Raw genomic sequence first — 27,388 nt, 5'->3', positions numbered from 1 at the left:
TTGGTAGTGAAAATATAATTTTATTTAACAATAGCTGCCAGCAGTATACTGGTATATCTGTAAAAGATGTTCCAGAAAGTGAAAGACAAAAGCAAACTACAACAAATGATATCAACTCTTCAAGTATTTCTGCAAACCACACTCCAATCCTTGTCCTGTCTTGGGAGTCTCCATCCCCTCATCCTGCTCCCACCCCCTCCAGAAATAAACCACAGGTGGCACAGGCTTTGAGGCAGATGGAGCATTTCTCACTTGGGTCAGTGATTTTTTCAGCCTTCTCCTGAAAAAAAAAAATCTTCACTGGAGGGTTCAGAGTGGCAAAGGGAGAGCAGCAGGGCTGGCTGCACTTCAGCACTTTTTGTTCTGCACCCAGATAGGCATCTCTGCCTTTGGCTCCAGCAGCTCCCATTTATTCCTGTCTGTGCTCCTTTGATACCAAATGCTAATTTGCTGCTTTAGCATAAAAATTTGATTACATCTCCGTGCTTATCACGGAGCTGCACGGTTTGGACATGCCCAGTGTGCAGAAAACCCAGATTAGGTGGGAAAAGGCAAAGGTAAAAGCTGGGACTGCCTGTGTGGGACATCCAGGGATGGAATTGTTCCACAAGTCCCACACACCTCCTGTTCAACAGCCCAGCCTTCCACAGCAGGGATCCCTTCAAGAAGGAAAGCTTTGTTAAGGGGAAAAAAACCAAAATAATAATGCACCTAGGATAATTGTTCTCCCACACAAAAACAGGGTGCAGGTGATGGATTTTCCCTTTGTGTTCAGGAAATACACAAGTCACCTGTTTTAATGTGAATTTAAGCATATTTCAGCTTGAGAATAAAGTAAGTTATTCAGCATGCTAATACATGCAACCAACTTGCAAACTGGAATGCCTACTTGAAAGGGTAACTGCTGTTTTTAAATTGGAGAAGGGGCTAGAAGCAGCATTTTAAATTTAAACAGGGGGTAGATTAATTGCTGTTTGATGAAATTAAAAATGCATTTAAAGATCAGATTGTAAACAAGTTGACAGAAGTCAAGAATTTACATAGTTATGAAAGGGCTTTTTTTAATTAGCGTGGAGCTGGTGATTGGGGCCAGATGAAAGTGCTCTGCCCACACCAGACGCTGCCTTTCCCTGCTGCTGTGCAGGGATCACCTCCAGAGCTGGGAGCTGCTCCCTCCCTGAGCCACGAGGGGCTGGGCAGCTCCTGCCACAACAAAACTGCAGCAGGAAGGCTGAGAGACAGCCAGGCCAGCTCCCTGTGCCAAGCTGCACTCCCAGCTCCCAGGGAAAGGCTCCTCTGGGCTGAGATAAGGAACCACGGTCACAGACAGCCTGAGCTCTGTTTACAAGCTCTCAGACACAATTAAAACACTGAGGGAGAAGGAGAATGGTTTTTGCTGCCTGGATTATCTCAGCAGCAGCCTGAGCTGGTGTTTCAGGAGGTGGAACTCCTGCACTCTGCACTCCAGGGTAATTCCCTGGGAAAGGAGCTCAGATCCTCCAAGCCCATCAGCACAACCTGCAAGGCCCATCCTCATCTGGTTGTGAAAGGAGAGCTAAAAACTGAACAAAGATGTGCCCACAATTGCTACAGCTCTGTGAACTCTGCCATGGCCAAGAGCACCAAACCAAGGAGGACTGGGGGTTTTTTCACCCTGTGTGTCATTAAAAATCCTTTTTCTAGATGTCACATTAGCAGAGACTGAAGCCCTACAGAGGATTCTTATGGCTGAGGAACTTTATTCAGGAGGGGAAGGTGACATTGGAATACAGGAATTATTGAAGGGCTACAGCTAAGGTTCTGCTAACCAGGATTTTCCCTCTGTGCCCAAACATTCCTGCAACAAATCAGAGCAGGGATTCAGTGGATGGAGGAGAGGTGCCTCTGAAGGAGATGTGACAGGATTGCTGAGTGCCTTTCTGGTGCAATTCTAGCTCTAGGAAGGCAAGGCACCACAAAGCCAGGTACACCACCATGGATCTGCTTCTCTTCCTCCTCTATGTGGAACTAACTCCATGGGTACATAAAGTAGCAAAAGCAGGATGCTTAGAAAAGTCAGGCTGGTTTTCAGAAAGCCAGTGCTTACCAAAAAAAAAAAAAAAAAAAATTAAAAAAAAAATTAGTGTATAAAAGTGTTTATGTGAGCATTTCCACGTTATTGCAGAACGTTAAATATTCCAAGAACAACCTACAGGAATAGCACTTTCCAGCTTCTAAAATCAGTTAAATATAAAAGTATCTTTACAAAAAAATAGGCATATAAGTCTAGCATTCTTTGGAGTTGTTTATGATGGTCTTTTAAAAATAACCTAGCAGTTTATTTCATGCATCAAAACCATTAATTTTAAACAAAACTATTCCCTGGTTTAGAAACATTTGAAAATTGCTTTTTAAAAAATTGTAGTGCTATTCCTCAGTGTTGCTGTAAAAAGATTTCAGTATAGTAGTGCAATGATTATGAGTATGCAAAACTGCAGTCCAGGTGCACAGAAACAACTGGGATCAATTCAAGGGGAAGGATTGGATTCCACCATTTTCTTCACAAAATTCCCAGATTTCCATTCAGGAAAAAAAACAAAAACCTACTCTCATTTAAGGCAAATGTTCTCTTTAAAGGTCACTTTAGCTTTCTTCAGGGAAGAAAGGGCATGAAAAGGTTCCCACTTCATGGCTCTCAGTCCATTTTGCATCACTCATCATTGCACTGCTATTCCCCACCCAGAGTTAGGACACTACAGCTTCCATGGATTTGGGCTGTGACAGAACAGATTTGAAAGTAAAAATCACCAAAAAGACCTATACAAAACAAAGGCTCTTAACTACCAAAAAGAAAGCCACTTGCAATTCTTAAGGTGAGCAGAGGGCAGCTTCCAACTCTGCTGTTTCCTGATGGGAAATCCTAACAATTATTTGTTTGCTGCAACTCAAAATTCAGACAATGCAGGTGTTTAAATCTCCTCGAGCTCTTGGAGACACAACAAACATCAGCTCTGAGCTTTGAGCTTCCTGTCCCAGCTCTCAAGCCTGGATTCAAACTTCCCTGATGCTGAGGTCATTCAAATCCAAGGTTCACATTGAGTCCATTCTCAACCACTACAGTGACTTCAAATCCAAGGAATTAAAAATAAAAATACAACAAAACAAACCAAGAAAACATTGCCAAATATTTTGCAAATGGCTCTTTTGGATACTAAGTTCCCTTCTCTATGTAAATAGGATAGACAAGCAGGTACAGTCCAACGTGTCACAGATCTTCTGGAAAAGCAATAAATTCCAAAATACATAAATATTCCTTGTACCATAGAGTGAGACAGGATCCTAAACCAATTCCTGGACAAATCATGGACCAAATGTTGACAGAGAAAAGCAGCAGGGGCAAGGCAACCCTTGAGACTGAAGAATCCAGAGTGACCCCAGTGCAGCAGGAACATCCATCTCGGAGGTGTGGGAGGAGCTCAGCAAATCAAGGCTGGAATAAAGTCTGAAACTTTAGGGAATGACTGTACCTGGTCTATCCACGTGGCTTGGAGTAACTGCAAGTTCATGCACAGAACAATTGCTATTGGATATGAGAAGAGCAGTCTGTTAGAAGCATTGTTATGGGATATGCAGCACGCCGTCCTCTGCAGCTGCTGATTACTTGGTGAGTCTCTTGGCTACATCACTGTAAGCTATTTCAATCTCCTTGTCTCCAGGACAGGTGTTGGTGAACTCATCCCTGCTGTAAGCATTTGTCAGGTATCTCCAGATCCCTGTCATCTCCTTGGGGATCTCAAAGTTGCGGTATTTTTTGGCCACCACCTGGAATGAAAGAATTACTTTATGAATTTATATCCTTAATTTAAAAAGGTTTTCTCTTGTGAAGTCATCCTTCCAACTTGGATACTTGAAATGACTCCTGAAGTTTCCAGAGGGATGCTCCTGGCCCTGGCTGCTCCCTTTGAGTTGTCCTCACACAGGGAACTCTGCAGGCAGCAGAAACTGAGCCTGTGGCTCCATCTGCAGTACAGAACAGACACAGATCTCTGCAGGCAGGGAGAGGAATCAAACCACACTGATGTGGGCACATCTGCACTCCTGTGGTTATCCCAGGTTGCCTCTCCCAAGATTCCAACTTGGTTTTTTTTTACACAATCCCTTTATTTCCCACTGTGTTATTCTGGAGCAGTTTCCTCTACAGAAGAGAGCAGACACCCCCTTCAGCCATCACTGCTCACCTGATCCTCACCTTCCTCCTCCTCCTCCCTGTGGGCTCTGCAGCTCCCTGACACCACAGGGGCAGTGCAGGGAATTGGGGTTTGGCTCCAGCCAGCTCACACCTGCACTGAGCTGCACTCAGAGCCCTGAGACCCAAACCCTGCACAACTGCAGGTGTTAACAGCTTACAGACAGCTGAAATCAGGAATGTCCCAAGCCATCAACACTCCCTCCTGCATTTTCCCTTGCACCCCCCAGTCCTACCTTGACAATGTGCAGCTTGGGCAGCAGGTTGCAGTCTGCCAAGGTCATCTCGTTGCCATCCAGGAACTTGCGCGTGGAGACGGTGACGTCGTCCAGGCTGTTCTCATCGATCTCATCAGGGAGGGGGGAGTTCAGGTACTCATCCAGCTTCTGCAGAGTTTTCAAGAGGCCACGTTCTAAGGCTGCACAGCAAGGGGTGATTCCAAAACAGATATTAAACTGAGATCTGAAATTGCTGTGCCACCCACAAACAGCGCAGGATTTGTGACCCTTGGCCCACAGCGCTGCTGGGGCTGCCCCTGTGCTCAGCAGAGCACTGAAACTGGACCAGGAGCTCTTTAAACATCCCACACATGCAGGTTATTTAAAAGCTGCCTAATACAGGAGTTTGCACTAATTGAAATACTGTAAGGCTGCCCACAAGGGTTTATTTTTGGTTTAAAAAGTGGCTTATGTGAGTTTCTTAAGACTGTGCCTAACTGGCTTAAAGTGATTAGAATTAAGCTATGCTGGGGTTTATATACATTTAAACATAATCTGTTTAATGTCACATGCTCAGCAAACAGCCCTGACCAAAGCCAGGCTGGTGCAGGATGTGGAATGCAGCAGCAGATTTATGGAATGCAGCAGCAGAGGGCAGCACACCCCAGAAAATCTCCCTTTATTTCCCAACTGTTTACAAATATTTTGCATCTCTATCTTTGAAATGCAGCACAAAGGAATTCTGATTCCCTGAGTTTGGTTTTGAGGACAAAATTTATTTGTACTGAAATACTTCAAGGCCCAGCTGTGAGTTCTTCACCAGTTATTGATCCCTCATGTGAAATCTCCTGTTCTCCCTCCACACAGAAAGGTTTTAATCCCTTAGAGGAAGTGACACAAACCAAGCTCAGCTCAGAACTCTGATGGGAGCCCTCAGTCCTAGAGAGGTGAAATGAGAGCAGAAGATGCACAGAAATTCAACCAAAACTCTGCCTGAAATTTGCTTCTGGATGTTGAAATATTTATCCTTCACTCAAAGTTTGGACAGAGAGGATCCAGTGCCAGGGATATTCACAAACCACTCACACCCCACTGAAATTCTGACTGAATTGAAGTTCTTTCAAACGTTGAGATCTTTGACATTAAATTTAAATAAGATCTTAATTCATGCAGCTAAATCAGTCAGGGAGGCACTTCCCACAGAGCTGCTCTGCCAAACGAGACAGTGAGAGCAGGAGTGACCCACCTTCATTAGCTTCTGGTCTGGAGTTCTTGATAAATGCAGAAAATTTGGCAAATATATCCATTCCAGCAGTGTTGGATTCTGGATGCTTTGGTGAGAGTTTCAGGTACCTGAAAAGCAGCAAGGAGCAGGTAATGAGCAGAATGATGCTCATTATTTATTAATCAGCACAAAATGGCACTTTGTTACTAATTTATCCTTTTCCAGACTTGCTTCTGAAGTTTAGTGCCACACACTTGGGTTTTTAAACCCAGCATTTCCCAGAGGAAAGCTCATTCCTGCTCTCTGAATCAGACATTTGGTAAAAGCAGAGTGTCTGAGGCAGCCCAGGGGCACCACAGCTCCCTCAATCCACACATCTGTGAGCAGAACACGGGGTTTGCCATGGCAAGGAACACCACAGAATTATGGACTGTGCATCTTTTAACAAAAGCCTGAAGTTTTGCCATGCTGAAAAGACAAAACAGTTCAGTCTGTTAAAGGCAGGGTCTGGATCTGCCTGCCAGCTGAAGAGAAAAGCCAAGAGTCTGGGGAAAGTTTAAACACATTCAAACACATCCTCACTGTAGTTCAGGGCTGGGTTTTGTACAGCAGACTCATCTGCAGTTGCATTATTTGGACACAAATGTGCCTGTCACCAAAATGAAGAGTTTGAAAGTGCAGAAAGGATGACTGGGGTATACAAAGAATAACTTAAAAATAATCTTAAGGAGAAAACAGTGATGATGAAGATGAGGGAGTTGAATGGAGGAAGGTATGACAAGCAAGTTTATTGATGCTGAAGAACATCTTAATGAGGGCAGAAACCCCTGTGAGGACTGTGCCATGTGAGGTGACAAATACTCAGTTTAACACTCACTTGGGTGGGGCCAGAACATCTTCCAGGAACTCTTCAATCTTGTTGACATCTGTTCTCACTTCTCCGTTGAAGGTGATGAAGGGTGGGTGAGTGCCTGGAGCCAGATTCTGAAGGTCTGCTGGTTTCCTGGGGTGAGATGCAAACCCATCAAGTGTAAGCAGGGCACAAAATTTCATTGCTGCAACCACAAAAGCCCTGCTGAGGTTTTCACATCCTCAGTTTTAAATAGACACCACCAGTTTGCTTTCTAAAAAGTGAGTTAACAACTAAACATTTTGAAAAGACCTGCTAGCAATTAATTTAAAACAGTTAAAACCAATCTCCTCCCACCTCTGGCTGTGTTTATTCTCAAATCAATGCTGACTACAAGAGGGGGATCTATACCTACACCACACAGCCACTCTCCCTCTTTCCCCAGCCCTACAGAACAGTTTATATATAGAATAATCTGTGCTAATCCTGCCCCCCTCACACAGAGCTGCTCTGCACAGAAGCAGCTCTGATCCAGCCCAGTGTATAAAGCATTTATTACCTGCCCAGAGTTTGGCTCCAGGCAGGCTGACAGATGCTTGGACATTGTGGTTAAAATCAAGTTTTTACAAACAAGAGCAGGAACCCCCATGCTAGGATCAGACATGAGAGAAACAGTAAAAATCTGAAATACTGAACCATTTCTAACTCTATTTCTGACATTTCCCTGAGGCACAGCAGAGCAGCCTGGCCACCACCAAAGAGCAAACCCTGGCCAAGGCAAAGCTGCCCCTGGGCTCCTGTGTGAACAAATCCAGAGCCCAGGAGTGGGGCTGAGCCTTGGCCACTGCTCCTGAGGCAGCTGCAGGAACTGGATTTACTGGAAATTGCAACTGCAGCTCAGAAATGCTCCTGACAGCAGAGTGGGAAACTCAGCTGGTGCCAGCCCTGCAGGGCAGCCTGAGAGCAGCTGGACTCTGCCCTGAGCCCAGCTCACAGCTCTGGCTTGTTTTCCATTTCTTACAAAATTAACAACCCCTGCCAGAATTTAATACTGTCCCTTTCACAGTGCTTACTTGTGAGACTGAATGAGAAAAGTGATTTTCATACTTCAGAATATTCCACACCCAGCTTTAAGCCAGGGCATGGAAACATTATTAATACAAGAATTTAACTCTCTTCAATTTTGGAGTTATTTCTCACTAAGAGTTGCCACCACTCTCTCACTTTTAGGATTTCAAGTCTGCCATGGGGTAATGCTTTAAGTAGCTTAACACTTCATTTAAACACAGCTTTGTAACTCCCAACAATTACAGGAAGTCATCGTGGCTCCCTTCCAGTTCCCCATGCTGGCCAGATAAAATTCCTCAAAAGGAATGTTACTTTAAAAACAAACAGGGCCAGACCACCGGATCTGCAGGAATACTATCAAAGGCAAGCTTTAATTCAGAAATACATTATTCCAAAGAACTAACAAAGTTCTCCAAAGAACCAGAGTCCATCTCAGAGCACTTTATTCAGACCTGGATCCTTCAGGAGGAAGCAAGCAGAGATTGAGATCCCCCAGCCCAGGCCCAAACAAAACTCAGGGTTTGACTTCCAGTTTGCTGCAGCTGCCAGAAGATTCTGAAGCAGCCTTGGAGCACACACAGGAACAGCCTTAAAAGGCTCAGAGTACAAATTCCCTCAACAGTCACACAAGGAGGCAATTAACCTCACAGTGAAGTTTTACTTCAGAGATAAAGCTTCAAAAACCAAACCAAACCCAAACAAAAACCCTTCTGTAACCACTCCAAATAATTCCAGCATGGTTTGTGCCTACCCCAGAGTTTACCAGGGGTTTTGGAGGCAAAGCCACATGAATTATCTGGCCATCACTACCCCCAGAGTCAGGGTGTAAACACCTCCTGGCTTTGCCACAAACCAGTAATTAGCATGCAAATTATTTCTTGTGGAGCAGACAAAAGCCAGCCCCCAAATGTAATACATTTATAAATCACACAAATGCTGCAGTGAGGATCTGAAATGGGGAAAAGTGAGCACTAAAAATCCATTTCCTCGGCAGTGTGAAACACTGCTGAAGTTTGAGTCACCTCTGGGTGGTCTTTAGTATTTCATTTTAATATTTCATACCATTATTTCAGTTCTGCCTGTCAAAGGAACTGCAAAAACTCCAAATGAAGATGCTCCAAACAGGATTGCAGCGCTCAGCTGAAGGCAAGCTGGCCCTGAGTGCTGTTCCAAGCCCTTTTTGTGCACTGCAGCTCTGCTCTGGCCTCCAGAACAAGCCAGAGCTCTGAGCACTGAAATGCTGCTGCCCAGAAGGGAAGAATGAAGCCTCTGTGTGCCCAAAGAGAAGGAAGAAATGCCTGAGTCCTTGCAGAGGGTGGGACTGCCCTCCTCCCTTGCCTCTGTGCACATTTTGTGTGTGGAGAGCAGAGTGAGCAGGGCAGAATGTGCCTTTGTTAGTGCAGCTCTGGAGGGCACAACTCACAGCACAGCCAGGCAAAGCAGCCTCACATTTTCCTGATTTCCTCACATTTTCCAAGCCCCTCACTTGTGAACTTTTGTACCCAGCCATGACCTTTCCAGCCTCACCAACAGACAGAGCTGGCCTTGCTCCTGTGCAGCACTGACCTCATGAGGCAAGCAAAACCTTTTTTTTTGCTTTTGGCCAACAAAATAAACTCAGTTGTTTGAAACAATTCCTGCTCTGCTCTTTGAGTTTGTGTCTAACAGGAACAAAGAGCAGAGGAGATGACTGGCTGGAATACTGTGCTCATAAATGCAGTTTCTTGTGGCAATATTGAGGCCCCACCTAACATCTATTATCATTCTGGGGGTGATAACAAAGGGAAACAGCCCCATGGGATATCAAACATTTCCTGGATGTGATGCTCTGCAAGCTGCACTGCTCTGCCACTGAGTATTGATCAATCCACACTGCTCAAATTGTATTTATGGACACCTAAATAAAGTCTAAAAGGAATTAAGTTTGTATCAAAATCTGTTCCAGCCTGAATCAGCTTCAGGGCTCCTTTGTTTCCTTTCCCAGAGCAGCCCTTCAGTGCACAACACAAAGGTGATTTATTTGACCTGTTCCCCTACAGATCTTTAATTCTGCACTTATTTTGTGTTGCCCCCTCCTCAACAGGAAAAAAAAAAAAAAAACCTCTGAAAGAAAGCTTTCCTTGTGTAAGGAAGGTCAACTTTAAACATCTGCAAGCAATTTATAAGCTAAAAGTTAAGTTTAACATCCCATTCCCCCATGCAATTAACTCCAAGTTGCCAAGGGGACACAAAATAAATCCAATTCATCAGCAATATTTGGCATTTTAATGATACCTAAACTGAAGCACCTCCTCCTCCTGCCCACCCCAGGAACTGCAACAGGTTAAACAGCCCCAGCATTAAAGGAAAAGGAAATCCCAAAGTACAACAGGCACAAGTTGTGCTCCTGGGTTTGCACAAACCACAGGCAGGGCTTGCTGGAAGATGTGACACATGTGGTTTATGGAGCTGGCAGCTCCAATATTTGCAGGGAAATCCCACCCTGGCCAGAAAAGCTCTTTGAGCAGCTCCAAATGCACCCAGAGCTGACAAAAGCTGCTTTCTGCCCCTCACCACACATGGAAATCTTTCTCAGCACTGCAGCAGCAATTTCAGTGATTTTTAAAACCCAAACAAATCACCTCCCTCCAAAGAAATCCCAAGAGGTTGAGTGCAGCAGGGTGATTTCTCCCCTCCACACTGGGTTCAGTGCAGAACTCTGTTTCTGTTGGCTTTATTCCTGACATTCAGGTTTGGAGGCATGGGCAGAGTTTTCCATCAGTGCTGGGAAAACATGACTTCACACCCAAAGAAAACACAAGGCCCCTGCTGAATTTAGCACTTTCAGAAAAAAAAAAAAGAATGCCCAGCCTGAGGAAATGAAGACTCCTGGATTCACTTCTCACTGGTTTTAGCCACCAAGGTGCTCATTTCATAGAGGAGCAGCTGCAATTTAGGTGACAGCACCATGATTTATGGGGCTGACACTGAACAGAGGCAGAATATTCTACATTTTCTTCCTACCCATCTCATGGATTTACCTCATGGGCAAGTATTTTATTATTGCACAATAACCAAATTGATCTTAAAAACATTAAGAAAAGGAGGAGGCTGCCCATTGTTTGTGACAATTATCCATCACTGGAGATTTGATTAAAAATATCCATCTGTCCCCACTCAGGGTGTGAGGTCAGCACAGGAAGAGTCAATATTTGGTTATAAAAGACTTTGTGTGAGTTTTACAGGAGAGCACCACTAAACAAACCCAAGAGAACTTACCAGGCCCTTTATTTTTGGTTAAACCATCAGTTGTCTGCATTTATCAGGACACATTTTCATTCCAGAAAAGCAGCCTGGAAGCCATAAAAGCTCTGCTCCACCAAAGGTGCTGAAAACTCAGGCTGGTTCAATAAACCAAGTGTTTCTTACCTCTTCAGGTCCACTGTTGTGACACTGAACACCACTCCCTTGAGCCACAGGATCATGAAGAGCCTCTGGGAGAAGGGGCAGTTTCCTATGCTCTCCCCATCACTGCCAGCCTGAGGAAGGACAGAAAGAACAGAGCAGAGCATTAATGTGGGCAGGCTGAGCCCTCACTCACCTCCAGTTCTGAGCACTCTGCACAACTGAAGCTGCCACATTTGTCAGGTTTTTGTTTTCATGTCCTCCAGCTGCTCAAAAAAAAAAAAATGTCTGGAGCAATATTTGAGTTATCTTTGGAACATCCTCCTGTGAGCAGCCACACCTTCCAGCGGCTCTTTTCCAATGTCAATGCTGTTCTTTGCTCTTTGTTATTCTTTTTTCTTTCTTCTCCAAGGCATAGCTAATTAATTGGAGTCATCTCCCAGTTCAGTGCTTCTATCTCTGCCTGTGCAGTGCTCCAGGGAGCCAAGAGCAGCCAGGAACTGAGAATTGATTGTGCTGCAGGTGTTGTGAGGAAAGACATAACTGTGAGTACATAGAGACTTCACTGACAATTAAATTATATCCCAAAGCCACTTTTTATAGGCAATTTATCAATCATTCTTTGTCCTAGAACAACAAAGGCCCCTCAGAAAGCAGCAGTGAGCTCCCCAGTGATAGCACACATCTCATCACCCCTCTGACAATGAAGGATGCACAGTGAGCTGGAAAATGTCACTTTTTACTGGGCTAGAATGAGGCACTGGAAACCTCTGTTATAAAATTCAATCCTTTGAGAAGTGGTTCAGTACTTAAAGCAGCCAAATATGTCAGATTATCCTGACCTGTATTTTGTATCAGAGGAGTTTCAATGGATTTTGCTTATTATTATTATTATTATTATTAAAGTCCTTCCAAGAGTGATTCTCAAAGTCTGGCCAACTCTTTCATCATCACACTGAGCAGAATTCAGAAAGACTTTGCAAGTTAAGAGGAGTAACAGCAGGATTTTCAAAGGCCAGGAAAAGAGAAAGTTTTTCAGTGAAATTGTCTTAAATTCAGAAAGTTGTTCTGGGTTTTGTAAAGTCCTGGGGCCTTTGCAGATAAAGCTGAGTCTCTCTAAGGGTTGTTAAGGATTTATAAATTAATTAATGTTCCTACAGCTAAAGGACTCATTTCTGCAAGTGTCCCTCCTGTCAGAGTTTCCAAACACCTGGCTGTAATTACAGAGTTTTCTTCAAATCTTTATTAGTGTCATTAATGAAGACTTGAAAGAGAAAGGAAGTTGTTCTGCTGCCATAAATTACAAATTGCCTGCTTTATCTTTGGATAGCAAACTTGCAGCAGATTATTGTTACAGGAATAAAATCTGCCATGTGTCTGCTCAGGGGTCTGAATTCTGGAAACATCCAGAAAAGGAAAAACAGAGCCAGGGTGGGCAGTGTGCCCTGCACAGGATCCCAATCCCAATCCTGCACTGTCCCTGTGTGAGATCCCAATCCCAATCCCCGTGTGAGGATCCCAATCCCAATCCTGCACTGTCCTTGTGTGAGGATCCCAATCCCAATCCTGCACTGTCCTTGTGTGAGGATCCCAATCCCAATCCTGCACTGTCCCTGTGTGAGGATCCCAATCCCTGCACTCTGTCCCTGTGTGAGGATCCCAATCCCAATCCCCATCCCTGTGTGAGATCCCAATCACTGCACTCTGTCCCTGTGTGAGATCCCAATCCCAATCCCTGCACTGTCCCTGTGTGAGGATCCCAATCCCAATCCTGCCCTCTGTCCCTGTGTGAGGATCCCAATCCCAATCCCAATCCTGCACTCTGTCCCTGTGTGAGGATCCCAACCCCAATCCCTGTGTGAGGATCCCAATCCCAATCCTGCACTCTGTCCCTCTGTGAGGATCCCAATCCCTGCACTCTGTCCCTCTGTGAGGATCCCAATCCCTGCACTCTGTCCCTCTGTGAGGATCCCAATCCTGCACTGTCCCTGTGTGAGATCCCAATGCCAATCCTGCACTCTGTCCCTGTGTGAGATCCCAATCCCTGTGTGAGATCCCAATCCCAATCCCTGCACTCTGTCCCTCTGTGAGGATCCCAATCCTGCACTGTCCCTGTGTGAGATCCCAATGCCAATCCTGCACTCTGTCCCTGTGTGAGGATCCCAGTCCCTGTGTGAGATCCCAATCCCAATCCTGCACTCTGTCCCTGTGTGAGATCCCAATCCCTGTGTGAGATCCCAATCCCAATCCTGCACTCTGTCCCTGTGTGAGATCCCAATCCCTGTGTGAGATCCCAATCCCAATCCTGCACTCTGTCCCTGTGTGAGATCCCAATCCCAATCCTGCACTCTATCCCTGTGTGAGATCCCAGCTCCAGGCTCACTCCCACCAGCAGCTGGGCTTTTCTGGATGTTAATATTTAACCCATCACTGTCCCTGCACACAGCAGGCTGCATTTCAGCAATTCCCACCAGTTCCATCCCTGTGTTTACACTGACATTTCCTATAGGTTTATATGCATCTGCTTTTTCTGCTGCCACGTGTCAGATCTGATCTACCTCTGGAAAATAAGGATTGCAAAATGTAACACTGCATCCCATCTAAGGAAAATACATTTTTGTACTGCCCAGGGTAATCCATGCTTTGAAGCAGAAATAATTCCTTGACTCAGAACTGATCTGAGTGTTCAAAGTTACACTGCAGTAACAGCACAGGCTGAAACCCCCATCCCATTAAACTTTACCAAAGCTACTTCAGAATCACAAAACTGCACAAAAAGTTGTTTAAAATGTCAGGTATGGCACTGCCCTGTGGCTTTCATCAAGGTCCATCCTCCTCAGCTAAAATCCAAGTGACCAAAAAAGGTCAAATGCATTTACTGATCCCAAAACTTTCCTTCTCTCCCAACACAACACTCAAAGTGAACAACCAACCAACAGCATCTGTTTCAGTTTAAGCCAGGCTTTTTGGATTATTTGAGTCAGAAGAGGGGATTAGAGCCCAATAACACTCAGTGCTAAGAACAAACCCTGCTGCACTCCCAGAGCCCAACAGCCTGAACAGAGCCCAGACTTTTCTGTCTGCAGTTTGTCCCACTTCTGCTCCAAAAAGCCCCGAGTTATTCTGAGCACATACTGGAAAAGGAATGCACTCAGAATGCCAAGAAACTTCAGCTCCAGTGCTCTGGAGCCAAGGAATTCTGCTCTGTAACTGTTTGCCCAGAGGCCCATTCTGTGTCTGTGTTTGATGGCCCAGCCCCTCCCCAGCAGCAGAATCCTGCTCTGGATTCTCCTTCAATCCATGGATCCTCCCTCAATCCAGCTCTGGATTCTGTTTCAATCCATGGATCCTCCTCCAATCCGTGGATCCTCCCTCAATCCATGGATCCTCCTTCAATCCAACTCTGGATCCTCCTTCAATCCATGGATCCTCCTCCAATCCATGGATCCTCCTCCAATCCATGGATCCTCCCTCAATCCTGCTCTGGATCCTCCCTCAATCCTGCTCTGGATCCTCCTTCAATTTAGCTCTGGATTCTCCTTCAATCCATGGATCTTCCTCCAATCCATGGATCCTCCCTCAATCCTGCTCTGGATTCTCTCTCAATCCATGGATCCTCCCTCAATCCATGGGTCCTCCCTCAATCCATGGATCCTCCCTCAACCCAGCTCTGGATTCTCCCTCAATCCTGCTCTGGATCCTCCCTCAATCCATGGATCCTCCCTCAATCCTGCTCTGGATTCTCCTTCAATACACAAATCCTCCCTTAATCCTGCTCTGGATCTTCCCTCAATCCAGCTCTGGATTCTCCCTCAATCCATGGATCCTCCCTCAATCCAGCTCTGGATTCTCCTTCAATCCATGGGTCCTCCCTCAATCCAGCTCTGGATTCTCCCTCAATCCAGCTCTGGATTCTCCCTCAATCCATGGATCTTCCTTCAATCCAGCTCTGGATTCTCCTTCAATCCATGGATCCTCCCTCAGTCCTGCTCTGGATTTTCCTTCAATCCAGCTCTGGATCCTCCCTCAGTCCATGGATCCTCTCTCAATCCAGCTCTGGATCCTCCTTCAATCCATAGAGATTTTCTCTCAATCCATGGATTCTCTCTCAATCCAGCTCTGGTTCCTCCCTCAATCCAGCTCTGGATTTTCCTTCAATCTAGCTCTGGATCCTCCCTCAGTCCATGGATCCTCTCTCAATCCATAGAGATTTTTTCTCAATCCATGGATCCTCCCTCAATCCAGCTCTGGATCCTCTTCCCAGTGTCACCACTCTGGTGGATGCTCCTGGCTCTGATTTTCTCTGCCACAACAGAGCTGTGCTGGCAGTGAACTCCAAACTTTCCACATTACAAGAATATTTTGGAATCTGCCATGATTTGTCATGTAGGGGGTTAATCACAGAATAACTGTTCTTTGTCACTGCCTTGTCTTTTAAATCAGGCCATAAAATTCCAGGATATCTTTGGTGTCTGATCCTCATCAGCATCAGAGTAAAGCAAATATTAAATGTTGACTTCCTTGCACTAACATCAGCATAGATTATTTGTTATTTAACAAGGTTGTAGTCATTCTGTACTGAGAAGCTTTGGGGTTTTATTTCAAATTCTTTTTAAACCAGTCTAAAAATCTTTATTGCCAGTAATATTGGGAATATTACAAATGCCAAACTGCCTGCAATTGGGGCTAATTTCCAATTCCTCCATCACCCACTGAAGGATATGCATTCAAAAACCTCACCATATATCCAATTTCACTGAATTTCAGGTTTTTAATTGTAGGGATTAGGACCAGGCAGAGGAAAAGTGCCACACCTCTCCCACAGTGAGGAAACACTGAATTATTCACTTGTGTGTTACCCCCCACAACTGAATTGAATCCAAAAAACTCCTGAAAAGGTGGCAAAAAGGACTTTGGTAATTGTGAGACGTGGCACAGGGAGAGCAGAGCACACACCCAGAGCACTGCTCTGTGAAAACAAATAAAGCTATTTTTAAAGGAACATTCAATAAGAAAGGAAGTTCAAACAAGAATGGAGAGTTGCAAGGCAGCAGCTGCTCACTGAGAAGTTCTGGTTGGTCACAGAGAAATCCTGCAGGGCCCAGCAGCTCTTTGCAAAGGAAAAAAAACCCAAAACTGACTGATCTGCAAGTCTGAGCTTAGCTCCAGCCACCTCCTCCCCTTCTCCTGAGCAGTGATTTCATTCAAATGAAACTGTTTTTCCAAGAAAACAAAACCCCAGAGAGCACAAGTAATCAAACAGCTGTTTAAGTGGTTGAAAAAGCTAAGGAAAGGAAAAAAAATCCACTTAAATTGTGAAATGTTTGTCTTTACAGCTGCATAAAGATTAACCTGAGTCCTGACACGAGAACCTGGCTGGATTTACCTTAGCAAGGGACAAGCAAATAAACATTAAAAGGACACAAAACCCTTCTTACACAGCACAGATCTGAGAATTCTAGAAATCATTGGTCCCAAAGACTTCTGAAAAATTGTTTCAAATGTCAACCAGTTAAAAAGAGCTCACTACAAGTTTCTCAAAGTGGGTCAAAATAATAAAGTCAAAGTGCATCTGATAAGCAATATAATACAGCTCAGGAATAAAACAAAAGGGCAGAACACCAGAAGACCATTTATTAATTTATCCAAAACTCTCAAGGGAATTTTTCCCAGATCTGACATGCCAGGAGTTTGGATGAAGAGGGATAAAGACATTTTAGAAGCATCTCACAGAATCCTTTTCACTGGAGCCTCCTGAGAGCAGCCCCAAGGAAATCCCCACTCCCCCAAATAGGAAAGTTTAGAAGAATAATGTTCCAGCCAATAAACAGATTGGGGGAAAATGAAAATAAATGAGAGGGTATGTTCAAATTCTGAACTCAGTCATCTTGAAATATGTCTTGAGTTGTAACAGTGAAAACCAAACCTGCTGAGAAAAGTGCATGAGCAACCCAGCATGAGGCAAAGGCACTGCCCCACAGCAGCAGATAACAATCAATCTGGCATGTTTAATGAGCACTAAGCTCATTCCAAAACTGACTAATTAATACTAATCCTTTAAGGATTACTGTTTTCAGAGGAAATGGTTGAAGGTGAGCTAACAAAGGGCTGAGATAAAGGAACAGAGGACACAGAAAGGAGTGGTTTGATGTCCCACACATGCTCAGGTCTGGCTGTATCTGCCCAAATCTTTGGACCTTTATCTTGCCGTGCTGAACAGCCAGAATTGCTGGTGCTGATTGAGGGTGGTTCCAGCTAAGAGTAAAGAATCACACCCATGAAGGAGTGACAGGATCGATGGAACAAACACTCCCCACTGAGCCATTATCCCAACTGCAGCCTCAGGGATGCTCTGCAAACCTTAACTGCTCCCAGTGGCTCAGATATTGATGATTATTGATGTTTCCCTCTTATTCAAAGAGCAAAACAAGGTGGTGAGGGCTGGAAAAGTTTATCTGCAGTGATGTTCCACTGCTGGCACCCTCCCAGGCCTGCAGTTTGAGAAGGGAGGTGCTTTGTGTTTTCAGGGGAGGAACAGGTCAGGGAGCAAAACAGAGTCAGGCCCTGACTAAATCCGGTTCAACCAGATTGAATTGAGGGCTGAGTGACAGGGACACTTCCTCCTGTCACCTCTGCCTGTCCAGGACAGGGCACAGCTGGGGCCACCACCTCCAGGGCAAAGCTTTTCCTTGTGCCACCAGGCTGAGCACGCAGAACAAAACTTTTCAACACAGGGGTGCCACAAAAATGGGGCCGACAGCCCAAAGAACTTCCCTGCCACAATCAACAAAAGCAGGAAAGGTGGGAACTGGGGAGAAAAACCAACAGCACACCTGCTGAGGGTCCAGGATATCACAGAAAGTGAATGTAAAATTTGGTAACTCTGTGTGAAGGTAAACTCTGGAGTCCCAGCCACCACACCCTGCCCAAATTTAGCTCTAAGGTTAAATTAATTTAGCTCTAAGGCTGTCAGTGCTACTTTAAATGGCCATTCCTTTGAGAAAAACACAGGGAAATGGAAAGCAAAAAGCATCAGGCCAGTGCTCACACCTGGAATTCTCTAGGAGAATTAGCCCAGGATAATTAGTGTGTATTTGCTATATGCTGACACTGACACACCCAGGGAAAACCAACCTGAGTTACCAGTGCCTCTCATGACCCCTGGCACCACTTGTAACCAACCCAAGTTCCACTTCAGCTGAAATTCCTTTAAAACTAAAAAAATACACTTCAACAATAATTAACTCCCTGTGTTTACTTGAGATCTGGCTGAGGGAAAGGAATGTTTGTCAGCCCATCCAAGCTGCCTCTGAAGTCAGTACCTTTGTGATAACCCACTGTGTCACACACTGGGCTGGAACACTCACTGACCATTTTAGGATGAGGTTATTTTTAGCCCTGTGATGCTGTTCCTAAGAAAATCATTAGCAGACTCATCCTGCACATTCTCCTGCAACTCCTGCTCATCCTTGCCCAATTCTCAGTGAAAAACTTCAGGAAAATGCTGTGGGATCCTCATGATGCATCAGCAGAATTTAATTAAATGTTTCTAACCCTTTGGAGAACAGGAATTATTCCATGCTCATCCTTTGGGAGAATCAGGAGAGAGCCAAAGCTGCTTTAAATACAAATCACCATTTTCTCCAGTGAAGAGTTTAATGATAGGAACAGGAAACCCTGAGTTTATTGTGGACAGGCTCAGGACACTTCCTGGTCTGGCACAGGAAAATCCAATTATTCATTAATGGCACAATTGCTCATTACTGGCATCTCTGCTGTGGCAATACCTCAAACAGAGAGCTGGAGATGAACAAACCCCTCACAGTCAGAGGGGCCACCCTGGCTGAAAGGTGCTGGGTGACATCCTGACACAATGCTGCAATATTCTGGAAAGCAGAGAATTAACTCTGCAGCACCCAGGGTTTGCTTCACTTTGGGTGTCTGGCACACAAACTAGAGCAGGAATTGTTCATGACAGTGATTCTCTCTCCCTGCACTTATTAAATTTGTTGAAGCACAGTGTGTGCCTTGGCCAGAGCCCAAGAGCCCCATTTCCAAACCTCCCCCACCAAAGTGAGAGGGAAGAATTGCAAACTGTGTCAGCAGGGCTGGGAAGGACTGAGTGAAATCTGGATTTTGACATTTCAGAGCTCTTCAAACAAACCTCAGCCTGTGCATCAGTGTGGGACAGGAAAAGGCAGAGCAGTGTTTGTGGTGTTTTATAACCTCATTTAGAGAGAGATGAGCCAGGGGCTGGGCAGATGAGCAGAGAGAACGACCAAGAGCTGCTCCAGCTTCACCCTGGGCTGCTCCTCCTGCTCCTCCTCCTCCTCCAGGTCATCCCAGCCCAGCTGACCAAGCTGGACCCTCCCAGGAGCTGCAGAACCCAAAGGAGTTTCACTCAAAATCCCAGCCCAAAAGGCACCAGCTGGGAGCTTCAAAGGCTGCTAAAACACAGGATGTGCAGCTAAAACCACAGCCCCAGCTCAGGCTGGGCTGTGAGCAGCAGTGCCCACACAGGGAACACAAAGTGCCCAAATTCTCAGCCTCTCAAAAAAATCTAAGGACTAAAGGCACCTCCCTGGCTGAATCCCCCCTGCCCTGGGAGATGGGAGCCCACTCCTCCTCTGGGACCTGATCTCCCTGAGCTCCACAGCACCTAATGCACAAATCACCACAGAAATCTCTTTTATTTTTACTTTTTAAAAAGTTATTTCCTTCATTTCAGACAAGCAGCTCTCCAAAGCACAGAGCAGCACAGTCCAGCCAAAATAGAAAAGTTCCAAGAGAGGCAAAAAAAAAAATCTGAGGCTGCTCCAGTAGCACTGACTGATCCCATTAGTCCTTCTGGGGAAAATACTCAGATATGACTTCACTCCTGGATCCCACTCCAATATTTAGTTTATACCTAATATGGAGATTCAGTGTGCAGAACTCAGTCATTTCCTTTCCTCGGGTAAGTTCCTTGCCCTTTGTGTGGCCAACAATAGAAGGAATAAGTCTGAGCTCTCTGAGAATTCCCACACAAAGATGTTTGTAATTAACAGTTTATGTTTTTCACTTTAGCACAAGCAAACACCCTGAAAATCCACATCCTAAAAAACCCCAAATTACTCAAAGCGAGTTTAAAAAATTAACTGTTTGTTTTGGGGTTTTTTTAGGGGAAAAAATATTCTAAATAAAGGATTTAAAGCTCCTGAAGTGAAACCTCTATTGAAACTCCTATGAAGACAACATAATTTTGGGTTTGGGTGTTTTTACTGTTAAAATATGCACAAACTTAATACCACAAGGCAGCACCTACCATTTATTTTGAGACTAAAACTATGTTATTCCACACTGAAGAATATGCAGGGAAAAAAAAAAAAAAACCCAAACCTGATTAGGACAATAAGCTGCTTGTTACAGGTTATTTACCAAAAACTTTGAAGATAAAAATCAAATTAGATGGATAACAAATACAGATGTCAACTATTTTTCCACGAACCATCAATTTGCAACCAACCACCACCTTAATTAAATTAAATTTTGTTGTCTTAGACAAACTAAGTGCCTCCCCTGGCAGACAAAAAGCACCTTGTTTTCTCCCAGCCTTTACAGAACTGCACTGCTCAGTTCACTGGGAAAAGAGAACATCTACCAAAACAAGGCAACAAACCCAATTACTGCCAAGTACAGTTATGCAGATTTAAAAGTCCTTCCTGTGGGTTTTTAAGGGGTATGTCCAGCCTGGCCAGGCACTGTTACAAAAGCTTGCAGGCCTTGTGTTTGTCACATCACAAGAAATGTTTCATTTAAACACAATCTGAGCACACACTGGTGAGAAAATAACAGTCCAGGGCTTTTTTTTTTTTTTTTGTCTCTTTGAGGTAATGAACACTTTAAAAAAAAATCAAACTTTAGAGTCCAACAGTCACTTGTCAGAGTACACAGCTTACTGTTTAGCTTGGAGTTCAAGGAATTCCCCAATTAGATTCTTCCAAATACAGATTTCTGGAAGGGACAACTCAGCCTTCAAAAATCCACGTCCAGAGAACCAAGACTTGTCTGCTCTCCCCAGGCCTGAATAAAGAATAAAGAATCCTTGCATGGCCAGGATGAGGTCAGGACAGCCAGGGAAGGAGCAGACAGTGCCATGAGTCAGTCCTGGGAGGGGGATGATGACCAAGTTCTCAGCAGCTAATCCTGTCCCAGTGCTGCCCACTGCCAGATTATCCTGCCCCACTCCCTAAACTGTGCAAGGATTTCTGGATCTTGCTGCTTCTCAATAATCAAGCACCTTTATGTCCACACAGAACTCTTTAAAGAGGCTCTCACTCTCTTTGTGTTTTCCCAGGAATTGTGGTGCTCACTGAGCCCTTCCCTGCTGGGTGAACTCAGCACTGCACACTCACCCTGCCACAACTGAGTGAAAACACCAGGACAGGGCTTGGATCCTCAGCTTTCCTCCATCCCTGACTTTGCCAGGCCCTAAACTTTGCCCCACAGACACTCAGACCTCCCCAAGCCCTCAGTGCACACCCTGAGAAATCCCAGCTGGGAAAAGTGAGCACAGATTTGTCCCTTGTTGCAGGGATGTGTCCCAAGGAGGGAGTGACTCACAAGCACCACTGCCCAACCCTCAGCTTGTGAAGGGCCACCAGCTGAAATTTGGGAATTCACAGGTTTTAGATCCCTCTGAGGGGAAAGGAGAAGTGCCTGAGGATTAAAACACATTTCAGCTGCAAAGTGAAACACAAATTCTCCTGACAATCAGAGCTGTCTGGATGTCAATCACTGGAAGGGGAGAAGGGATGCCAGGAAATACAACCATTACTCAGAAGCAATTCCTGACTGAAGGAAAGCTAACTCATCTGTGTAATCCCTCTGGAAATTATTGCCAGGAGGTTTTAAACTTACTTACCAATGACTTGCAAAAAAAAAATAAAAATTAACATTTACACTTGAGACCATCTCTGTACTTTGAAACAACACTGTACCACGAGCACCAGAGCCTGTCTCACCAACCAGACTCAGTGAAAAAGCTGAGGGTGTTTCTGGCTGTGAGGGCTTTCCCAGGCAGAATTTAAAGGAATTTCAGTTTGCTGGCCAGAGGAAAAGGCCTGATTTATACCCACTGAGCACAGGACATAACCAAATGGTTACACCTCAGTTTACAAAGGGCTCCTTGACAGCACTCCCAAGAAATAACCCTCACATGACATTTTGCTGTCTGCACATATCAAAGACAGGCTGAGGAGGTTCTCAGCTGCTGAGGTTACATCAAACCCTCCTGGGATGATCTGCTGCATAAGGAGGAGACTTATCTAATAAGATTATCAAGCAATAACCCTGCCAAGACAATCTCTGAGAGGCAGCACTGCATGTCTCCAGTCCTGTTATTTCCTTGTACTGATGTGCCTTTAAAATGTACAGCTACTCTGTGGGTATAAAAAAAATAAATAAATAAAAATTGATGACAAAGAAGCTCAGGGATGGTTTGTTATAAAGCAATGTGCAGAGCTCCAAGGCTGCAGAGTGCCACAGCACAGCTTACATAAGGGAATGAGCACAGGGTGAGACAAAGGCAGACCTGAATCCACACAAATCCATCCTGTGGAGATGCTCACAGCCCCTTCCTGCCACAAACCAGATCCCAGCCCTGGGGGGTTCACTGCCAAATCTCTGCTTGGTTCAGACACACAAACACAGACAAGCTTCTGCTACAACCCCTGCCAGGCCTTCAGAGTGGGGTATTTATTAAATGTGAAATCACAGCTGTTGCTTTTGTACTGACACACAATTCAGAGGTAAACAGATAGTAGAATTTATCTGATTTTCAACACAGGTGCCCCATTTCGCAATGACATCATATTTGAGAGCTGCCAGGAATCCAAATCTGATTAATTAATTAATTAGCAAGTACACACACGTTCCCCAGAGAGGGGAGACCTTCCTGGCTGCTTCCCCACATCCTCCCCAGCCCTTGCCATGGCAGCAGGGCTGCACAGCTCTGCATCTCTCAGGAGTTGTGTTGGTTCCTGGTGCTCTCACCTCGGTGTCAGCAGAGGATGGAACAATCCCTGAGTGCCCCCAGAACAACCAGGGCTGAGCTTCCAGCAGCTCCATCCTCACTCACTGCCCAGCAGGAGCTGCACATGCAGCTTTGTAACTCTGTGATTTCCACCAAGTCACATCACCACCTTTTGTGTTTACAATAAAATTCCACACACCATCAACTAAAGCACAGCTCTTATTCCAAGTGAGCTGCTCTCAGATCCCAGAGCTCAAGTTTCTCCGAGCACATTCCCCACAACGCAGCCTCCACTGCTCTGAAATGCCACTAGGGCACAGAAAAATATTCCTGTCAGACAATGGGAGCCTCCCTCGTTAATAAAACATGGAACACACGAGGAAACGAAATGAAATCGGATACATCGCTGCTTTTGTACTAATCAGCTCTCAAGAGAAAATATTTACACTTGGTTTAAAAGAGACCACCGGCTTGGAATAAAAAGTGTTGAAAGTTTTCATTGTGACACCGAGAAACAGATTCACCACTGTAACAGATTTTCTCACCCAGGTATCCTGACCCTGCAGGGAGCTCTCACAGAAAATACAAGTTACAGCACAGCGATACATTGTCTCGTGGGATAAAAATCGCATGAATTTGGTGACAACACCCTGAGAGAAAAATTGCAAACTGAACGCAGCCATGCGTGCTCCTCCCCACACCGTGCCCATCCTATTCTGTTACCGATCACAATTTAACAAGGCTCCAACCCCGCAGCTGGGGCACGCAGCCAGAACCCTCTCTCCTGCTTCACAGGTTTGTTTCTCAAGCTTTAATCCCCACCTTTGTTTCATCTCGAGTCTGGCTCTACAATCCTTTGTGCTCAGGTCATGCAGTCACCGCCCCTGGGCTGCGGGCGTGGGGCTGAGAGCTCGAGTTTGGTCCAGAACTTTTTCCACCTCCTCTGCCTGAAGAGTTTCCCTGGCAGGGCACAGGTAGATCCCAGACATGGCTTGAAAAATTATTTTCTGTGTGGAGAAACTCGCAGCAAGCTCGGATTTTTTTTTTCTAGATTGCATCCACAACCACGTGGAAAAACTGCAAGTGAGCGTCTCATTCAGAGGAAAAAATAATCACTAAAATCCAAATTTAGTGTTTCTCTAGACAGACGCTGTTGGTTCTCTTCGATAAACACATTCTGCTAGCAATTTCTAAATGAGTCAGAAAACAAGATTTTATTGGCTTTACAAAAACGCTGTCCTGATAATCCTCAACAGCTTCAATAAAGTGTGGGACAGGCAGCAACACCCAGGTGAAACAACTATTTTGGGTTGTCCTGGGACTGGGGTTTGTCCTTTTTACAGGAAATAATCTTTACCTGAAGATGATGAAGGCAGGAAAGAAAACTTCTTATTTTAACCTGGACTTTATCCTCAGGGCAGACAGTGCTCAGCCTGCAGCAGTCATCCAGAACAATGGTAAAATATTTCCTTGAGGGAAAAAATCCTCAAGGATTTTTTATTATAAATTTGATAACCCCAAATTTAGCCTTCTTAAGCCCATGCCAATAAAGAAATTTCTACTGAAAAAAAGACAGAAAAATTCCCTGATTTCCCCCTTTCATACCATGTCACAGTTTTATTGGTCCAATTCTGTTTTACTCAGAATGAACACATATCTCTCAAAACTATTTTTACAGCTTCTTTCATGCCACTCCTCATGCATGAAATATTCTCTTTAAACACACCCACAAAGCTGATTTCCCTCTGCCCCCAAATCATTCTGCCATCAATCACTGCTGGAATTTGTTTAAAAACAAGAAAAATCAGCTGAGGAACTTCAGGACAGATGAAGATAAATTGGCATCTTATATTAATGATCCACTGCTATAAATAATTCAAAGTTATCTGTAGCTTAATTGCTGCAGTTGTAAGATCTAACTTCTACATTAAAAGCTAAATATTCTGACCAAAATCAGGTCTGGAATTCTCCACTGCAATGCTCTCCCTGGGTCCCGTTACTATTATCAAGAAGTATGAAAAGAGGAAAAATTCAACACTTTTAGAATATCATTTAAGAAATAAAATCTATATTCAATAACTTCTTTTCAAAGCTCTAGCTGGAAATTTTCATGTTTGTCACCGCTGCTTTCACACAAAGCAATTCCCAAGTTCCCAGATGAGGAGATCTCTGATTTTCTCACTGCAATTGGAAGAAACTTCATCTGAAGAATTTAAATACTTTTCTACAGAGGCTTTCATTAAAGGACGTTTAAGCACAGAAAGAGAAGATTGCACGGATTAATTGGCGTTACTTTTGATATACAGTAAAAGCAAGATGCTGCATCACCCAGAGCCCCGGAGGATGCAAAATATTGCATCATACAGCAATAAATGAATGCAAAACATGTGGAGATACCATATGCTATCTCTGCCAGATAAGGGCAGCACAACACATGCTCATTCTTCTAGTTTGGATAAAAACCCTGGCGTTACTTTACATATTCTCTTCCCGTCACAAAAAGCAGAGTTTGGTGGCGGGGAGCGAGGGGAGCTCACAAAGCCGGGCCGGGGCGATCCATTGTGGCGCTGGCTCCTTCCCTTGTGCCAGCACTGCCCCGCACCCTCGGCTCTCCGGACAGAGAATCTTCCAGCAAAACACACTTTTCCATCAAAAAAAAAAAAAATAAAAAGTGACTTTGCTTGCGGTCCGCCGGCGCTCTCACCGCGCCTCCCGCACTCCGCTCACGGCGCCGCCCTCGGCTCCGCTTTTGTGGCCGCCCGGAGCGGAGCCCAGCGGGGCTCGGGGGGGCTCGCAGGGGGACCCTGAGCTGTGCTAGGCGGGGAGAGGGGCCGAGGGAGCCGTGAGGGAGCCATGAGGGGCTCGGAGCCGTGAGGGACTCGGAGCCCCTCGGGCGGGAAAGCGGCGGGAGGAAGGGGCGGCGCGGGGCGGGGGGGGGAGCGCCCAACGGTCGAGGCGCGCGCGCGCCCCGCCGCCCAGACGGGACCAGACTCCCCCCGCCCCAGCTCGCCTCCCCTCGGCCGTACCTTGACGAAGAGCTCGATGACGGGCTCCTTGTCGCCATCCTTCAGCCCGTTGACCGGCACGGACAGCGCCATTGCTCCGGTTGTTGTTGCAGCCCCCTGCACTGCCCCGCCTCGCCCGCCGCTGCCACAGCCGGGACGGCGACGCCGCTCCGCTCCCCTCACCCGCCCTGCGCGCGACTGAGCGGCCCCGCCCCGCAGCTCCGAGCCCGCCGGGGCCGCGCGGGTGGGCGGGGCGGGCACGAGGGGCGTGACCGCCGTGAGGGGACAATGATGAGGGGCGTGGCCTCCTCATGGGGGGACAGTTCTGAGGGGCGTGGCCGCCATGAGGGGACAATGATGAGGGGCCACCCTCATGAGGGGACAGTTCTGAGGGGTGTGGCCGCCATGAGGGGACAGTTCTGAGGGGCGTGACCGCCGTGAGGGGACAATGATGAGAGGTGTGGCCCCCGTGAGGGGACAGTTCTGAGGGGCGCGGCCGCCGTGAGGGGACAATGATGAGGGGCGTGCCCCCTTCATGAGGGGACAGTTTTGAGGGGTGTGGCCGCCATGAGGGGACAGTTCTGAGGGGTGTGCCCCCCTCATGAAGGGACAGTTCTGAGGGGTGTGGCCCCCGTGAGGGGACAATGATGAGGGGCGTGCCCCCCTCATGAGGGGACAGTTCTGAGGGGACAGCGCCGGACATGGCAGTGGCGGAGTCCCCTCAGGGCCGCGGGTCCCTCCCCATGGCGGTGGGGACACCCCCGCGTCAGCCGTGGGGCACCGCCCGCGGCTGGTGGCGTGCTCGGTGACAACGTCTGGGAGCGGCCTTGGCGCGGCCGCAGCCCTGTGGGTGTCCCCCCCCACCCGCCTCAGCCCGCCTCACCCTCAAGTGAAAAACTTCAAATCTAGAAACTTCCCCTCACCGACCACAGCAGCACGAGCAGCTCCTTTCGTGGCAAGGGGAAAAAAATCCATCCCTGGAATAAATTGAGTCTCCGTCTAATTTTCCCCTCACTATTAAGGTCAGGGCCTGAAGGAGCAGGACAGAAAAATGTGTGGGAGAGATGTCGGAAAGAGAGGAAAGCGCTCTTTTTCCAGAGCCCGCCATCACATTTTCCCTACGCGGCTCTCATGGCTCGGTACCTCCCGCCCTTGCTCCCAGTCCTTGCTCCCAGTCCTTGCCTTCCTTTGCAAACCCAGACTCTGTTTTTAATAAATCTGAGTGCAGCTGCACCTGAGCGTCTCGGCAGAGCCGTTCCCAGGGCAGGCCGTGGCTGTGGCATGGCCCGAGGTGGCACGGAGTGACTTCAATGCCGTCTGTGACCTGGGACGAGCTCCCTGTAATTTGTACCCAAATCCAGCCCGGGATGGCTCCGCACACGCTGGAGCCAACGGAGCGC

General features: G+C 46.2%; 1 protein-coding gene across 1 annotated transcript; it reads right to left on the bottom strand.

The window, feature by feature from the left end:
* Positions 1 to 26,201, bottom strand: CLIC4 (chloride intracellular channel 4). The gene is made up of 6 exons (XM_033080833.1): positions 26,010 to 26,201; positions 10,995 to 11,104; positions 6,546 to 6,671; positions 5,690 to 5,796; positions 4,462 to 4,643; positions 1 to 3,801 (listed from the first exon to the last, which is right to left on the bottom strand). The coding sequence occupies exons 1-6, from the start codon at positions 26,079 to 26,081 to the stop codon at positions 3,637 to 3,639; spliced, it is 762 nt and encodes a 253-aa protein (XP_032936724.1). The 5' UTR covers positions 26,082 to 26,201; the 3' UTR covers positions 1 to 3,636.
* Positions 26,202 to 27,388: the final 1,187 nt, after the last annotated feature.

Source organism: Catharus ustulatus, chromosome 26 (assembly GCF_009819885.2).
Source record: "Catharus ustulatus isolate bCatUst1 chromosome 26, bCatUst1.pri.v2, whole genome shotgun sequence".
NCBI classification, from domain to species: Eukaryota; Metazoa; Chordata; class Aves; order Passeriformes; family Turdidae; genus Catharus; species Catharus ustulatus.
This window is presented reverse-complemented; position numbering and strand designations above follow the sequence as displayed.

Excerpts from the sequence above, each read along its gene's own strand:
- CLIC4 (XM_033080833.1), bottom strand. The coding sequence starts at position 26,081 with ATGGCGCTGTCCGTGCCGGTCAACGGGCTGAAGGATGGCGACAAGGAG. Across the intron at positions 5,797-6,545 it reads GATGTTCTGGCCCCACCCAA|GTACCTGAAACTCTCACCAA; the intron begins GTGAGTGTTAAA and ends GCTGCTTTTCAG. Across the intron at positions 4,644-5,689 it reads CAGACCAGAAGCTAATGAAG|CCTTAGAACGTGGCCTCTTG; the intron begins GTGGGTCACTCC and ends CTTGCTGTGCAG.